Here is an 18,298-nt window from a genome sequence, read left to right on the forward strand (position 1 = left end):
ATATTTGAGAATCGGAATATCTGATAGTTGATGACATGGTAAGCAAGTTTGTGAATATGTTAAATAAAAAAGGAAAAACTAAATAATAGCGATCCATCTGTCACACAGTGTTATGTGGCTGCGTTCAGCGTACGTGACACGCATGACGCGTCGCCATGGAAACAATAAGAGCAAATGTTCTAAAAAAAACTCACTCTGGGGGGTCAGTAGTTAGAATATTTTAAACTCACGCTTAAATAGGCACAATTCAGCAAACATGCCACAATTTCAAGATTATGGAGGTTTTATTACACTTTGCAACATTTAAAATGTCACATCTAAAAGAAAAGAAAAACAAGATAATAATAATAATCATAATAATAATACAATGATCCTCTTTAAAAACATGACTGGACTGTATATTAATTCATGTATTATCATCCAATATTATCTGTTTTTTCTAATGAACTCTCTTCCGTACTCTCTTCCATTCTATCCACCCACACATACAGGCATACAAAACTTAATAAAGACTGAAAATTGTTTTTGGCTAATTAAAAGTTTCTAGTTTCCATTTGAATCCCCAGGAAAAGAATCCTGTGAGAGTTGTTTTACTTTAAAACATGCTCACATCTCAACACGCAAAAAAATGATTTTCATCTTCAAATCACACAAATCTTTCAAACATAATTTGAAGTTCACTTCTTGCCTCAGATCTGTTTACAGATTGTGGTAAGAGGAGTGGACTTAACTACTTGGTGTGCTTCGTTTCTCATTTTTCACTCATCAGCAAGCCCAGATGGGAATTTCCTCACATTTTATGCACAGATTTTCGGAGGGAAAATCAGCAGAATTGTGTGAAATTGATTTAAACATGATGAGCTGAGAGTATTGATAGCAGAAAGCATATTCAAACTAGCCAAAATATTTTATAAATGAACACACAAAGGGCAGGGCAACTTTGAGGAACTTTGAAAACGACAAGCATTCAGATTCTACAGAAATCTGTGCAGATTCCAAGGTGATCCACCATCACACAAATCTCTTTAAAAACATCCCATATCTAACGTCACAAAACAGCTGCGTGAAATTACAAAATCTGGTTAAAATCAAGATCTTGTGAGCTGCCATTTGTGCATCCGAGCATCAATGGCCTTTGAACACTCAGCCTAGATGAGTTGCACTTTAAAAATATTCTTCAAAAACTCCTTGCTCAGTAGTAAAGGGACCAGAAGAAGGATACTTCATATTTTCCTGGTCTAAACTAACTAAGGTTTTCTTCTTCCCCCCTTAACATTAAAGTCTTTGACATTTTTGTCAGCTCTGGTCACGTGTCAATGACCTCGCGGGCCGGTGAGTGCTCTTCGGGAAGGGTGGTCGTGGCGTTCGGTAAAGTTTGATTGTGTGGCACAGAGTTCTGCTGTATCTCCATTGCAATCCCAGCAGGATCTTGCGGGGGAAACTCCTTAACTTGCCGCCGGTACTCCAGGAAGGTGCAGGCCTTAGTGGCGATGGCAACGACATTCTTCCCGATGAAGATGGTCGAGACTCGGCTGTCTTGGAACAACACCATGTTGACACCTCGGATGAGGATGGTGACAATGTTGATGGTCACCAAGCTGAGGACCGGGTAGAGCATCATCTTCTGAGGCGACACGTGCTCGCCCTGCACGCTGATCTCGCTCAGAGAAACACAAGGCAGGATGAGCAACAGGATGTAGCAGTAGAAGAACATCAGACCCTCGGCCCAGATGGGCAGACCTGTCCGCTGTGGCTCCCAAAGGTTAGCCTGGATGTCCAGGACATCCAGAAGGTCAAGAGCCACCCAGAATAGTCGACCCCGCATGTCCTCCTTCTTCCGAAAGGTTCTTACGTACTCCATGCTGTCAAGTGCGACCAGGACAAGGTAGAGTCCGGGTACGCAAACCGAGAGCAACAAAGTCAATGCTTTCCGAGCTACCGTCTCCAGACTTTTACGGTCAGCCTTGTAGTTCTGGAAGACGAAGTAGAGCTTGATCTCCAGAACGAAGATGTAGAGGAACCAGAGGATCATGGCGTAGCCTCGCTTCGCAGTCCTTACCTCAGCACCCACCCAAACCGCCACATAACGCAGCACTATAAGAAAGCAAATATCTCCGACCAGGACGATGATGCAGACGCCGATTTTGCGTGGGCCCTGGTTCTGCTCCACAAGGTAGGCATCCATGAAGGCCATGCTGGTCATGATCACAATGGTGGTTAAACACACATGCCGCTTGTCGGGTGGCGGCAGAACCATGGTGCTGTCTGTTTATCGAAGTAAAATAACGAACAAATCGTATCCTTCAAAAAAAGTAGCAAGGTTAGTTCATGGTGTGCAATCCGTTGTCCATCGATGCTGGTGGTGACTGAGGAGCCCGTTTAGCAAAGCTCCACACAGTCCAATGGCCGCTCTTTACCGCATTTCGAGCTTCACATGGCCTCCACAGTAGTTTAGTATGTCAATGTCTCTTCAATGATTCAACGTGACCGTGATATATCTGTACGTGTATCCACTGCTGAGGCAGATTGTGTCGATTTCCTACCGACATGGGCCTGCTTGTCTGTGTCAGCTGACCCATATAAACAGCATGGCTGTGCTGGTCTCTTGTTGTCTCTTACTCCAGCATCGGAGCCAAGCGTGCACAGGAGTATCGTCAGTCGTGAAGACGGAAGGGGAGGTCACAGCTCTCTTTCTGCTCTGCCGGCTTGGAGCATCTGTTAAAGAAAGAAAAATTTGTTCTCTTCAGAGAATGTTTTTGACCTTGTTCCAACTGGTGAAGCTTTAAAACAAAACACTAGGGGTCACTGTGGTAATTTAGCACAATCAGGTGTAACTAACCATCCCACAGGTCCTTGGGTTTGTTTCACATTTCTCTGAAGCCTTTTATGTTGAATAGGATTTAGCAGTTTTGAAGGACACTGCATTTGTCATGTTTAAATATCCAAACAGGAATACGTTTCTGTGCGTAAAGGTAAGCATTCAGTCACTTACAGTACATAGAGCAGGACACAATATAGCCTGAATTATGATTTCAAGGTCTTTTTTCTTTAACATCTAACCTCATTCCTCAGGTTCTTTCTGTGATTGAACACTTCTGAATACTTTTAATTTAAAATTCCTGCTTTTTATATGAGTTCTATAAGCTCGATCTCGCTATGCTGCATTATCCATATTTAGGTATGACACTGTCAGCTACTAGAATATCATTCCCTAATATTCCTATGAGGTCTGAGTCACCAGCTTCCATAGCAACAGTTTCTATTGAGAGAGTGATAATAAGTGATGATGAGTCTAACGCAGCAGGGAACCCTCGGATTTCTGGAAAGCGAGATATTATTGGATGTGCGACAGGCAGAGGGTGCGCACTCGCTCTGATATCTAGGTGTGAGGTGGCCTGATGTGAATGACAATAATCAAAAACTGATTTCCAACTGATTCTTTGCGAGTCTCAGTATGCACGGTAGACACGAAGTGTTAAAATAAACTGCATCACATTTAAAGTGCTGACAACTTCCTGGAAGCAACTGTTTTAAGATAAAGCAACTCTAGTGTTCTTATTAGGACTCGACTCACGGTCACAATCTGGATGTTACCGTGACAAGATTTCCTCTTCAGATGGAATATTAGGGAATAACAGATAAATTTGATCAAGAGATTAGCATTGATATACTGTCTGTTTTATGAAATTCCAATCACAGCAACATTTCTTGCACAGAAGCCCTTCGCCATCTCCTATTGCTAGTTAGTTCACGTCAATGCCGCTCATGTTTGATATATATGGAAGCAAACACTGAGACTATTTGCTCACGCATCTTCTCAAGTGATTGATTTCTATCTCAAAGAGATACACAATAAATCAGTACACTGAGAGAAATACATGGATCCATAGAAAACTAATGGATGTTAAAGGAAAATACAGAGTGCATGTGGCAGTATATCTTGTATTGTGTATTCTGCTGTTCCACAATCGTAATTTTTACCTACATTTATCTTGCATCTTGAATGCATTTAGCTTTAGATAGGAATTCTGGATCCACCCAGTGTAAATTGTGCTATGGATCGATATCTCTTCTGCAACATTATGTAAAGCACAGATGCGGCCTGATGCACATGCTCTTACGTTGCCTTGTGACACATAACTGAGTGACCCCAGTTTCATTTTCTGATCCTACACATATTAAAATAGAACAGAGAATTGGTCTGTTCTTTTAATATGACTGCTCTTTTAAATTCCTCAGAACAGAGTCTGGTTATGCATTGTACACTGATTCTGGCCCCCTTCTCCTTCCTTTCATTTCTATTTTAGTGCACAGATTTTCGTTTCTGACAACATGACTCTCTGACCTTGTGAACTTCTCTCATCCGTTCAGTTTCAGAATGTGCAGCTGAGTGGAAGACTGAACTAGCTTATTTATTTTGGAGAGGGTGGAGAGAACCAAAGAATGGGCCTCATTCATGAAACATGATCTTTCGTAAAGACGTTATGATTAAAATGTTCGTATATTTTCAAAATGTTAGTTGGTATGAAAGAAATTTACACCTTCTCCCTACCACGTGTAAATGGTAAGTAAAACATTTGAATGTTGTGTTCTTTTAGGCAAACTGATGACACTGCATTTTGATGCACTATGTAATATATCATGAGGTTGTTTGCCCCATCTTTTTATTTATTTATTTATTTTTTGTAACTGAGAGTTGAAAACTGTTCAACTGGGTACAACCAAAGACTATAGATATAGAAAGACGGTTCACTCCTATTAGTTATGAATGGGAGAAACTGCAACGCACAATATGGCGGAATACATCCCGCCTTCTAAGTAAAAGAGCCAATCGCTGATTGATAAAGTCATTGCATCACTGCAGCTGCCGTTAAAAGCTCCGGTTCCCACAGAAACCTGAGACTCACGCTTAGGACTGCACATACGCATTGGCTTGTCTAGCCTGAAAAATATGCTTTTTTAACACTATTTGAGCATAAGAAACAACATTTATGGAACAGTTCATGTCAGATTTTGTTGCTGATTTGAAATATGTTATTGTGAGTTCGCCAAGCAGTTTTTGAGATTTCAAGATTGATGGCCTTGGTCTTGGATGGCCGAAATAGCTGCCCGGAGGCATTGCAAATATGGCCGCCGAGTAAACAGACTTTCCTTAAAAGGGACTTTGGTACAACGCAGCGCTCGTTACTGTCACTTTCACCCAGCCGTCCAATCACAGTGGAGGAGGGGTGGGACAAATACTACACCGACCACTTGTACAGCGACTGAACAACAATGGAGAAGTTAATATTTCTGGTTACTGCATTTTTATATTCAATAATATTCTTCAAAATTAGATACTAGTAACACATTACTGCCTGGCATATTCTGTATCATCATATCAACCAAAGTGTCTCAGCAGGGAAAGCGCTGCGCCTCCAAAACGCTCGCAAGCACCATCTGCTGGCCGTTTTCAGAAGAGCGGCTGTCTTTTTTTTTTTTTTTTACCTTGTTAAAAATGCTTTGGCGGACATTTGTTAATTGAATATTTATTGTTAGGCATATGGGCTAATTAGTCTCTTTAGCATTTATACAATATATATTGGAGCCAAACTTGAGAATGAGTCCAGAAGATTCCACAGCTTTCTTGGACACGTGATTTGCGTAGTTGTAATTCATAGGCGGGGATTATGCTAATTGTGAATGAGTGCGCTCTATTTAAGAGTGATTGGAATTCATTAACATACACGTTTAACTATCAAATCTGATGTTTACGAAGTGTTTGTGAATCTGGAGGAGAGTTTTTGGAATGGTCCGTTTTATGCTCGATTTACTCCGAATTTACTCATTTACAAAAATTTTATGAATACGTCACACAAAGTATGTTTTGTGGATTCGTTTTTTTTAAATGATGTATTTTGACATAAAATACATTGAATTAATTACTAGATATCAATCCTAGTATAATTGTTGCGACCACACTGGACGGGTGAGCCCTGAGAATAGTTTCCACTTTCGACGCCTTTATTTATAGCACAAGTGAATCTTGAATAATATAGAAGAATGGCTCAAACAATATCACGTGCTCACAAATAAACATATGAAAAAGGTATTAATGTCAAACTTCTTTGAATATGACATTATATATTTCATATGTGTCCAGATATTGAGTATTTGTTTTCCTTGAGTAGGTTTCCTTTTGACAAATCTCACACACCTTGCAGTGTGTTCTGCACTTTCTGGGGTTTCACACAGAAGGGATGGGAGTTTATTTATTGTAGATTTCTAACTGATATCTTTGTGGTGGTTTGCAAAATAAAGAAAGTATGTAAATCTGTTTCATGTATCATCACTGTATTCTATTTTTAAAGCCAGTCTATCTATCTGCATGGCAAGTTTATGTCCACAAAGTCAAGCCATATTTTCACTTATCATGTCACTTTTAGGAAATTTAGGAACAGATAATATTCCAATTTACTCCATTTTGCTGTAATTTAAGCCAATGTTTTAAATGCTTTTCAATTTGGTATGCTTTAATTGAATTTCTATCCTAGGGCTCTATAAAATTTGGTTTCAGTGGAAGTCTGTTTCTGCCTAAGAGTAAAAAAGGTAATTTTGAGATAAGTAAAGCTGTGAAATATAAAGTTGAATTGGGAAATATAAGTTTGCAGTTACAAGAAAAAAAGTTGCAACTCTGAGAATTAAAGTCTCAATTATGAGAAACAGTCACAATTGTGAAATATAAGTCAAATTATAAGATATAGGGTCAAGCTTTTTTTTTACTCTGAGGTGGAAAACAGGCCTCCATAGGTTTCTGAGCACAAGCATAACAACAATTATTTAATAGTTCTGGCTTTTGGTAGAAGACCTGGCTTTTCCACAGCTGGTTCTGGAACAGTTCTACAGACACACAAGCACATGCACACACATTCCTCCCCCAATGTACCGTACTGTAAGTGAAGAGAGCAATGGAGTGAGAGCATTAAATCAAGAGTTTAATTAAAGTGGCAAAACACATGGGAGCAAATAAGTGTCTGGAGTAGTAGAGAGCGAGCTCATCAGGCCAATCAATACACACATGAAGAATATTCCCCTCCTGTGAAGCAGACAAACCCAAGACACTCACAGGAGCCAATAAGGCAAAGCATTACAGGCAGTGCTCTATGTTTGCTAATGGCTTCAAAATGCAACACAGTTGCACAGAACATAAATTGCACACAAAGTTGCTGCATTGCAGCTGCAACCCGTATAAATAACAAATGAGACCTCTATAATATCTCAGTCTTTTCTCCTAGACAGCAATAGGAATAAAGGATGCACAACAATCCTCCTTCTCAGATGTTTCTTCAGAGAAAAAGACCCCAGTCATGTCACATCTCTACTAGTTTCAGATCTCAACACCTTTACCAAATACATCTAGAGATAAGTCTGCAGAGATTTCAATATGAGCTCAAATAGTTCTCATCCATTCTTCTAATATCAAATGATCTGAGATGCTATTTACATTTTGTAGTACAAAATAAACCCTAATGCTCAAAATAATTAATTGGTTTGAGTAGGACAAATTAAATTAAACAAATTAGTTCAGTCAAAGTAACTTTTATGAGTATTTAGCACTTTCTTTTTCTTTCAAGTCCACAGAACTGATATATTTTAAGTAAACTGAACTGTTTCATTGTTTTGAGTTGTATTAACTTATTTCTTTTAATTTAGACGAACTTAAGTTTAACTGAAACTGGGCTGGGATTTCTATTTCCCAGCATGCTTTGCTCATGACACTCGAAAGCCAGAGTAAATGCTAAAATTAAGTGTTATATAATGTTTTTGTGCAAGATTAATGTTAAGTGGGAGATTTAGTAGTGATTAATGTTTTGTTATGCTGTTAATGTGGGTTTTTGGAGAGTTACCATCATGGTGACAAGTGGTGCATGCAAGTGGTGTTAAATGCTTTATACTGCTGTACTCATTCATCAAGTGTTAAACCACGCTATTGTTAACATATTAACAAATTAGCAAGTTAGCATTTTCTAAATTAGTTTGTTTTTTAGCTAGCTAAGTTTACACTAATAAAAATGTTCACATTGGTTACAATATTCACATTGAGGCAACTAATTGCCTCAAAATTTTTGAGTTTTGCCAACTTATTCGGGCTTACAGTGTAGCTCACTATTAGCTAATCAATAACTATTCCATACCTACCAGAGGACTACTAAGATTTACAGGTTCATAATTAATGTGAATAATGCATAATGTATAATTAATTCTAAAGTGAAGATCATAACCCACTAGTAATAACTCAAGTGTTACCAAATCATTCTAAAGGAATTACTAATTATTTGGATCAGTATTCTAAAGTGAAAAGCATGAAAACTCCCTAATAATGACTGAAGTTATTGTAAACTTGTTTTGAGGTTTTTGTAAGGTTTTGGATTCTAAAGTGTTACCAAATGTTTATTTCTTCAAAGGAATTTTTGGAGGAACATCTGAGACAAGTAAAGTAAGTAAAGTAAGTAAATAAATAAATAAATAAATAAAATGCTCATAATAAAAATCTATCTAATTATTTAACTGGCAAAGTATTTTTACATTATGGCAGGCCCATCACATTTTAAACTGAGCTGTCTGGCATCTTTAGTTATTTACACCTCCGTTTCCCTGGCTGACACAGATCTAGCAACTTCCAAACAAGCTTAGCAGAGAAAGTATGGACAAAGCTTACTAAACAGTTTAAACACGGGGTGATTTGCATTCCGCTTCAGCGCCAGAGACACTTTATTAATTTTCAATGAGCACACAACAAACTTTCCCGAAAGATATTTTCGAGAGAAAGTTTCTAAATGATGTTTAATGTTTAATTTGTCACGCATACTTTACAAATGGAAAAACAATTTAGTTTATTTAAAAGCCAGAAGCCTGTGGCTCTGTCATACATTCACTTATAGCTAAACAATTAGTGAGGGGCTAAATATACAGTAATATATATATATATATATATATATATATATATGCTTAGAGGTTGCTGTGTTGCTGTGGTAACAGGCATCCATCAGACCAAATGAAAGAAACAAAAGAAGAGAAAACAATAATGAGTGTGACTCTTATTTTTGCCCAGTAATGAAAAATAAAAAAAAGACTCTCTGTGCTTCAACTTGAAGTGGAGGATTTCGTGCTCTTTCCCTCTTTTCATCTTGGTGTTATTACAGCAAAAGACTCTGAGATCAGACAGAGCATAGTTTTAAAGCCCTTTCTGTGGGATTTACACAGAATGGATATATAGCCTGGTATTGCAAAACATAAACACAGACTGCTGTTTGAACATTCCCAGCGCATCTGTGTTTTCTGTGAATAATATGGCACATCTTTACTGTGAGTATAAAAAGAGATTAAACTAAACATTATATGAATCAATTCAACGGTCAGTTATTCTTATAGAAAGTGATTCAACCATCAATTATTCGAACAGAAATTGATTTAACACTCAGTATTTCTTACAGAAAATGAATCAGCCGTTAATCCTTATAGATTTCAGGAGAATGTGACTTCAGTCGTATACAAACTGAGGTTGTCCTTGTATCTCCTCGCTCTCTGCCCACCTTCATCTGGTCCGTCATCCCCCAACCCTCATGAGCCAGGTCTCTCATCCTCCTCCATCCCTTTGGAGTCCTCTCCAGGGCTGTTTCATACTCTCTTTTAACTCTCCTACTCATTGATTGACCTCTCTCCCTCTTTCCACTGCATTCCTCCCCCTCATTCACTTAATTAAAATGGCGAGCGTCTGAAAATCTGAGAGGGGCTTTGTAAGGTAATGAATGAGCATGCATTCTGTTCTAGTTGGGAAAATCTTACAAAAAACAAATCCAGGTCACTTTTCACATCAAAATGAAACTGTAAGGTATTTTTGCACAAAGAAAATAAGGTCTATTATTATTTTTGCTTTTTATTTTAATTTTCTAACATTATTTTTGTGACAATTATGCACATTTACCTCCCCAATTTCGCATCTGTATGCTGTATTATTGATTTTTTTTATAGTTGTTTTTTTTTTTTTTTTTTTTTTTAGTAGGGATGTAACGGTACACAAACATGACGGTTCAGTACAGCAGGGGGAAGAAAAAAATCATCCAATGCTGTAAACTATATACACGGAGCACTTTCTTGCACATCACTATCATATTAAAGGTTACAACAGATCCCAAACAATTAAAGTCAGTTGCTAATTATTTTTTAGATATAATAATCAACACTAAAAAAACAAACATGTAAATTGCACATAAGGCAGGTTTTGCATTAACTTCTAAATCTAATTATACAATTATTTTTCAATTATGTTTCAACTCCAATTCATTTTTGAAATATAATAATTTACACAGTTACTGTCATAACTTGTTTTCATGACAAATTTATTTAAACATATATTAAGACATTACTAACAGGTAAAGTAAACATAATGAATATATAAGCTAATATAGTGCAGATATTTAGTGAAATGCTCCCCTCTACAGTTTATTTCTCTAGTGAACTAACATGCTGTGGACACAAAACGACTTGCCTGAGGTAAATGTTATGCTACGCGAGATATTATTCTCAAGCTGTTTCATTGATGTCTTTCTGCAGTTGAAACACTAGTTGAGAGATTACACATAAACATATCTAAACATAGATTGTCTGTTGTTCTTCTTCTGCACTTTTTCCTGTTGTGGCGGTTAGCAATCAGCATTGCATTACTGCGCACACGCCCTTCTGGATTGGAGTGTGGATCACCTGTGACCGACTGCATTCGTCATCTGACTGTATGCACTGAACCGTGACATCTGTACTGTAAAGGTTCGGGATGAATATATGTACCAATACACCCCTGTTATATAGATTTAATTTTGTTCAGTCATTTAACTGTATAACAGTACTTTTTTATTTAATCTGGATTAATTAAAGGCAGTTAAACAAATACTGGGCCCTGTGATGGCAAGATGTGATGGGAATTTTTTTTTATTTTTTTTTACGATTTTAAAATCTATTTTTTTTATTCCAGAAACGATATTACGTCATATTAAATTGCTTTGTTTTAGTCCTTGCTTATAGACGAGGCTGAGAAAAGTTACCTCTTTTATTTCAGTAGAGGGCGGTATGTGTTGTGGACAGGAGAAAGTGAAAAATGGCGGACGGAGAGACATCTACAGATATACGACCTGCACCATCATGTTTAAGTGTATCATTAAACTTTTCCCCATGGTCTAGAGTTAAAAAAGCAAACACAACTCTCAATACATAGCAATATCAAATCACAATACTTGTAGAATTGCAATACTTAAAAATCACAATATATATCGTATCGGCACCCAAGTACCGTGCTAGTATCGAATCGGGAGATAGGTGTATCATCCCAGCCCTACTATATAAGAAAGCATATATTTTCATGACTATTTTTTTACTGTGAAATATAAAATTGTGTAAAATATTATTCTTAAAATATTTATTTTCAATTAAGCTGACATCTGTTTGTCTCTTATCTGTCAATATTATAATTTGTGATTATTATTATTGCTATTGTACTTAATATACATACATACATACTTTTTATTTTATTCTACATTAACTGCCAAGCATTTGGAGGTCCCTAGACCATGATTTAAAAATACTTTAAAATTTTACAATATTATTATTATTATTATTATTATTATTATTGCAATTGGAAGGAAAATCCTGCTTAAATGTTGAAAAATAAAATAAAATAATGCCACAATAGCTGGGTTTCCATCCAAATGTTCGAAGAAAAAAACAAAAAAAACAACTAACAAATACAAATTTGGTGTGTTTCCATCAAGTTGTTCGAGCGGATGATGGTGGTATTGGTAACCTAGTAACCAACAGTAAATAAAACACCATCAGCGGAAACAGCCGATAAGTCACGTGGGTTTAATGTTCGCTACGTCAGAATTTATTCGGCAAATGCGTTTCAATCTCCCATAATTCGCCTAAGTCAAAAACCACCTCAAGCGAGCGAAAAAACTTTTTTGTGTTTCCCCAGCGTTTCCATCACTCGTTTCTGATGTGATACTTCAAAATGCACATAAAAACAGGGTGCTGGAAACATAGCTTATGAAAAAAAAAAAGCTTTGATTTAAAAAAAAAAAAAAAAAGTAAAATAAAATTTCTCATTTTCTTCTGATGTTGAGGATGAAATATGTCCCAGGCATGTTCTTGACATTGGTTTCCTGTGTAATTTTCTCCCCTGTGACTGTGTATGTATCATTGGCACTGTGAATGGGCTCTGTGAGTAGGTCAGTCAGGAACAGACAGGACCGGAGGGGAGGAAACAGAGCTCAGCAGAATCAGATAGAGAGCTTGACGGCCTGAAGGCCTCTCCAGTAATCATATCAACATGTTCATCCAGCCTGGCAGCCGCAATGAGCAAGAACTCCCTGTGGAGCTATATCAGCAAGAGCAGTCTGAGCTCAGCAACACAGACTCATAATGCTATCTTGTCTCTGCTCAGAGACAGGCCAAGACCCATCCTTTAAGACAAAGTCCCCTCTGTGGATTTGGGCTATTTTAGTGAAACGTCAGTTCATCTTCCATTTGATGTTTACACGCTTTCTGGGTTAAAGCCGTATGGAACAGCATTTGCACTATCAACAAGCTACCAACACTATAATGTTTTTGCATACTATTTATCAAAATTAAATCACATCAAAGCAGTGGCAGCTGGTGGGTTTTAAAATAGGGGAGGCACACTAAATTGTAGCAGTCTTGGGATCCCCTCCTGAGTTTTTTTTTTTCCCCTTAAATGCTTTAAATGGCTTTTTTGTTCGCTTTTAGACAAAAAATTTAAAGGAAAATGACACAAGACAATATAAATATAGGCTAATTTCACTAATCTTTCACTTGAAACAAAAATCCATCCTTCTGTCCTTTTAAATATCAGTGTTAAAAGAGAATGTTTGGCTCTTTATTGAAGCTGATTTCTGTAGCCTATATGTCCAACTTTGGCATGGCGTCCTCCTTGATTTTTAATTTGTAGCTGCTGTTCGAATGGTAGCTTGGTAAATTTGTTTACAGTTTCACAGACAAGGCTTAAGACTAAAATGCATCTTTGCATGTTTTAACTGAAAGCAACTTGCACTGGCATATCGACTGTCTCTGGGCGCATTCATATGTAAATTGCGCAAGCTAATATTGTCCATTAGATAAAAAAAATCATAGACCCTCCCCTCGAAGACATCAGGACAGAAGTGGTTGAAAGTGGAAAAAAAGAGATGGATTACATTACCAGGTGTATGTGTCTCCCTCGTCCAGGTGTAAAAATGGCCTAAATGACTTGCCTGAGGTAAATGTAATGCTACGTGAGATATTATTCTCAAGCTGTTTAATTGATGTCTTTCCGTGGTTGAAACACTGGTTGAGAGATTACACGTAAACGTTTCTATGCATAGATCATCTGCTCTTCTTCTGCGATTTTTCCTGTCATGGCGGTTAGCAAACAGCGTTGCATTACCTCATGCGCCCCTTTCTGGATTGGAGTGTGGATCGCCTGTGACTGACTGTTTTCGTTGTTTAAATGTGTGTACTGAAACGTGACATCCGTACCATGATAGTTCAGGACTAATACATGTACTGTTTCACCCAAACATAGTTGTATTAGTTTTTATTATATCCTGTTATTTTATTTTATGGTAATTTTTTTTGCACTACATCTAATGTGGAGCACTTTGGTCATGTTGTTTTAAAGTGCTATATACCAAAACATTTTATACTTTGCCTCAAAAACAGTAACTACAATACTACAGTAAAAAAGCATATTTAGTTTTTATTCTTACCACTGGCCTATTATTTATAGTCACTTCTTTTTGGACCATTAGTCAACAATCCTCAGTCAACACCACATGTACAGTAATGGCAGAAAATTGCAACTTTAGTTTAACAGAGCTCAAAAGAGCTCATCATGTTATATACTAGAGATGCACCGATACTAAATTTCTCTGCCGATACCGATCATTCAGAATGATATTGGCCGATGCCGATACCGATAGTTTGTTTTTTCTTAAGGAAAAAGAAATCTCCCAAATAATGTCCCAAACAATACAGGGAACCCTCTCATTTGGTACACTACTATATTAGAGGTTACAATTAACAACAGAGGTATTATATTCAGCTGTTGTTTATTTTCAGATATAATAATTACACTCAAATAAAAACTGAAATGTTTGTATTAGTATCACAAAAGGTAGTTTTCATAAGCACTTGTTGTCTTTATGGCAAATTTACACAAACATATAATTAACAGTAAATACGCTCCTCTGTAATGTTTTTTATATAGATAGATAGATAGCTAAGGAACTGTGAACATTGGAAAACATTCCTGAGGTAAATGTGACATGATGGGACATAGTCTTCTACTCAAGCTGTTTATTGACGTCTTTCCGCGGTTGAAACACAAATAAAGTGATTACATGAGACATGACACATTCTGGTAAGTTGTACTATATCTTTCAACATACCTTTGATATTCATGCATGTTTTTCGAGATATAACTTGTATTGAAGAGGAAGAAAAGACTCGCGCTCAGCGCTGCCGCCTGAACTGAGGCATGACAGCGATCTGACACGTCACATTTAAGAGCGTCAAAACGCCATTTATTGTTTGAATTTCATGATAAAATGGACAGAATTTGAAAACTGAAACTTTTATTCTTATCAGAAGTAATAAAGCACAAAGCTTTTTGTAATTATTGGATGGGAGGCGCTACAAATAATTTTTGATGTAGGAAAAAAAAATGCAGACCTGGCAACCCTGGCTTGAACTATGGGTGATTCATAGGGTCAAAAACAGCCTGCTCTAACGTCACTATTTGCAAACAGTTAATGCGTTAAAATTCAACACGAGTAATTTTCTTCACACACAGTATGTATGAGTTGCAGTCTAAACATGTTTTCCTGCACCCTTTTGATTGACAGGATATAATCGGCCCTGATCATCGGCGGTTTTTAAACAATCGGCCGATGGCCAATAGTGATAATAATAGCTTTTATCGGCCGATACCGATTGTTGGCCAATACATCGTTGCATCTATATTATATACAAGTGATTATTTTCTCATATTCCTGAGAAGGCACTGCATTCTCAGAGAAAACACCTCTGGCATATACACACTGCAAAGTCTAAATGAATCAGCTAAATTACTGTGTATGTAAAGAACAAGATCAAGAACAAATGTTCAAATGCAAAGTGAAATCAAAAGAATGAATCTTATGCGAAAGAGAAAGCAAAGGAAAGCCAACTGCCACCAAAAGCCAGATACATACAATATTTTACAAAGAGCGCAGCTGTTCTCAGATCTGCGGCACGAATTTCCGACTTGGCACAGAGAGCCTAGAGCTTTCAATATTTTGCCGACTGGAACACAGAAGAGTGTAAAACAGAGTGCATTACGTCTGTCGGGGATGTGCCCCAAGCACTACTTCTGCCTCCCTCTTTCTGCCGTGACCTCGTTCATTTTGTCCTTTAAATGCCTCACTTCCACTTGTCTCCCTTCCTCTTGTCTCTGTGGCTGCACTCAGAGCAGCTTTATCCCTATGAAGTGTGCAGTAACAGGATCTGTGATGACTGGTTCTGTGAGGGGGACCCTTAGGGGTGCTGCTTACTACTGTTGCATGTTCAAAGCTCTTCCAACAGCCTGGAAACAGCAGACGTAATGCCATGTTGAATCCCTTTCCATGGTTTAAACACCAAACGCCGCTTGTCATCTGCCTAAATAATCAAAGTAAGACCTCCCCGGGTGCCAAGCAAAGCTGTCTGACAGTCTCCATGGTGCCTGAAGATGGTTGACCTTGCAGCATCTGCTGGAGCGAGGAAGAATGGGAAGGTATACCACTGAGATATGAGAAGACAGATATAAAGTCTGCATCAGCATACATTCTCAGCAGGACAAGAGTGAATGTGCAGAGTGCGCAAAGAAACCAGACTCTACAATTTTGTGTAGCACATAAGGAAACAACCAGCGCATGGATACTTGATGATACTATATTTATTCATGTCACATAGAACATAGACAAACAATATTGTTGTTACTAAATTATATTTCTAAGTGACCAGACTTACAAAAATCCCACAAATGTACAGTAGGGTACAATAGGGCTAAATGTAGAAAAGGTGCATTAAAGGCACAAAAACTTGCCTCAGCACTTTCCTAAACATCCGCTTTTCAAGATGCATGTGGAAATTCGGCTAATTCTTGACGCGATCGCGGGTATCAACGCAAAGTTGATTATGTGCTAAATTGAATTAATATTTAATGTTGTTTAAAATGTTGTAGATTTAAGTAGCAATTGAGAATCGCTAAAATTACTGAATATATTTTGAGACAAAGGTCTTGTTAATAATTTTCAGTTTTGTTCAAGGTTAATTAAAGCAACAGATTTTTGATAACGGAAGAATATGTAATAAGTATGGGATTTGGGGTAAAAAGCACCCCTGTTGTTGGGGCAAAAGGCACAATAATTAACATGATGATAAAAAGCTGGCATGTTTGTTGACATGACATGGTAGATTAGGATGGTAAATATCATATATTAAATTGGGTGTCCACTTTAGAGATAAACAAATATGATATTAATCATATATAATAAAATATATTTATTATTTGTTACTACTGTAAAGCTATATTAAATTATGAAATCTCATTCAATGCTCTGAGAATCTTTACTTTTTTAAATAATTTTGTTTCTGTATGTTTAAAATGAGCATATTTTAATGCCAGTATATTCAGTGAACAAAAATGAATTGTTTTATTTCATTAAAATAACCCGAAAATAGTGTACAAACTTTGCCATTGTTTTGAACATGTATTAACTTAGACATTATTCAAAACATATTATTTTAGCTCAAATACTTTGTGCCTTTTGCCCCATGCTGGTTTTACCCCGTGTGTGGGATTTTTAAACAAAACAAACCATTTTTATGATTTATTTTCACACAAAATCTGTTGCTCCATCAATGTTTAATAAAAAAACACACATCTTTTTTCTGCAATCATACACTATGGGACTAGAGAAAATCACATTTTTCTTAAGGAGTGCCTTTAGTCCCTACTGTTTAAAAGTTTGGGTTCAGTAACGTTTTTGTTATTTAAAGAAGTCTCTTATGCTCACCATTAAGACAGCATTTATTTGATCAAAAAACAGTACAACAGTAATATCCTTAAATGTTATTACAATTGTTTTCTATTTTCATGTATTTTAAAATATAATTTATTCCTATGATGCATTACTCCAGTCTTCAGTGTCACATGACCTTTCAGAAATCATTCTAATATGCTGAGAAAACAGATAAAAACAGCTGCACTGCGTATTATTTTTGTGGAATCTGTAGAATCTGTAAAATAATACATTTTTTTTCAGGAGTCTATGATGAATAGAAAATTCAGATGAACAGGATTTTTTTGAAACAGAAATCTTTTGTTACATTATAAATGTCTGTACTGTTACTGTTGATTAGTTTAATACATCCTTGCTGAATAAAAGTCTTAATTTCTCTCCTAACTATGACTGAGGTGGTTCTTTTATGAATACTTCAAAAAGATGAGTTAGTGGTATAATTAACAGAATTATTCTCATTTGTAAGTTGCTTTGGAGAAAAGCGTCTGCAAATGACTAAATGTAAAATGACTAAATGTAATTATTTAGGAGATTTTTTTTTTTTTTTTTTTTGTAAGTAGCTATAATGAATCATAATCCAATCAAAATTAATTGTTTTCTAATCAATATCTATGTAGTGAACAGCACATTCCAGGGTCCAGTTTTATGGCAGGGCCTCGCTCTTACTGCAACAGTGGATCCTGGTGGACTAGCACAAACAAATGTCCAACAGGAATTCCCAGTGGTCCACAGGCAGTTTCTGCCCTGCCCCCATCATGAGACTAATCCCTAAGGTTTAAGCCACCCACAATAAAAATTCTTTAGGACTTTTTGGATTCAAGAGCAGTGGCTGAAACAAAGTGAGGCCACAATCAATCCAATCCATTCATAACTAAGTTTGGAAACCTTAAAACTGATGTAAACTACACACATCCATTTCATATTTGTTCAGAGAAATAAGTATTCTCAGTGACAGCTATTTGTACTGCAACATCTTACACAAATCCAGCTGTAAATGTACAAATGAATCCAATCTTGTTTGGACTATTTGTTTAGAGCATTTCCAGAGGGGTTTTCTGGTGGTGGTTTGGAAAGTGAGAAATGCATTAGTAAAACTTTAAAGACACTTTAAAGACTTTTATGCAAATGAGTTCCACAGGGGAAAGAAAGGTGGGCCACACTGTGTGTGT

General features: G+C 36.9%; 1 protein-coding gene across 2 annotated transcripts in view; it reads right to left on the reverse strand.

Moving 5' to 3' along the window:
• Positions 1–265: 265 nt before the first annotated feature.
• Positions 266–18,298, reverse strand: part of tmem121aa (transmembrane protein 121Aa) — a 35,554-nt gene continuing 17,521 nt past the window's right edge. For both annotated transcript variants that reach the window (XM_051869135.1, XM_051869136.1), the window contains exon 2: positions 266–2,715. In XM_051869135.1, the coding sequence (XP_051725095.1) occupies positions 1,307–2,257 (951 nt within the window). In that variant the 5' untranslated portion in view covers positions 2,258–2,715 and the 3' untranslated portion in view covers positions 266–1,306. The remainder of the gene's footprint in view (positions 2,716–18,298) is intronic.

Source organism: Ctenopharyngodon idella, chromosome 17 (assembly GCF_019924925.1).
Source record: "Ctenopharyngodon idella isolate HZGC_01 chromosome 17, HZGC01, whole genome shotgun sequence".
Classification (NCBI taxonomy): domain Eukaryota; kingdom Metazoa; phylum Chordata; class Actinopteri; order Cypriniformes; family Xenocyprididae; genus Ctenopharyngodon; species Ctenopharyngodon idella.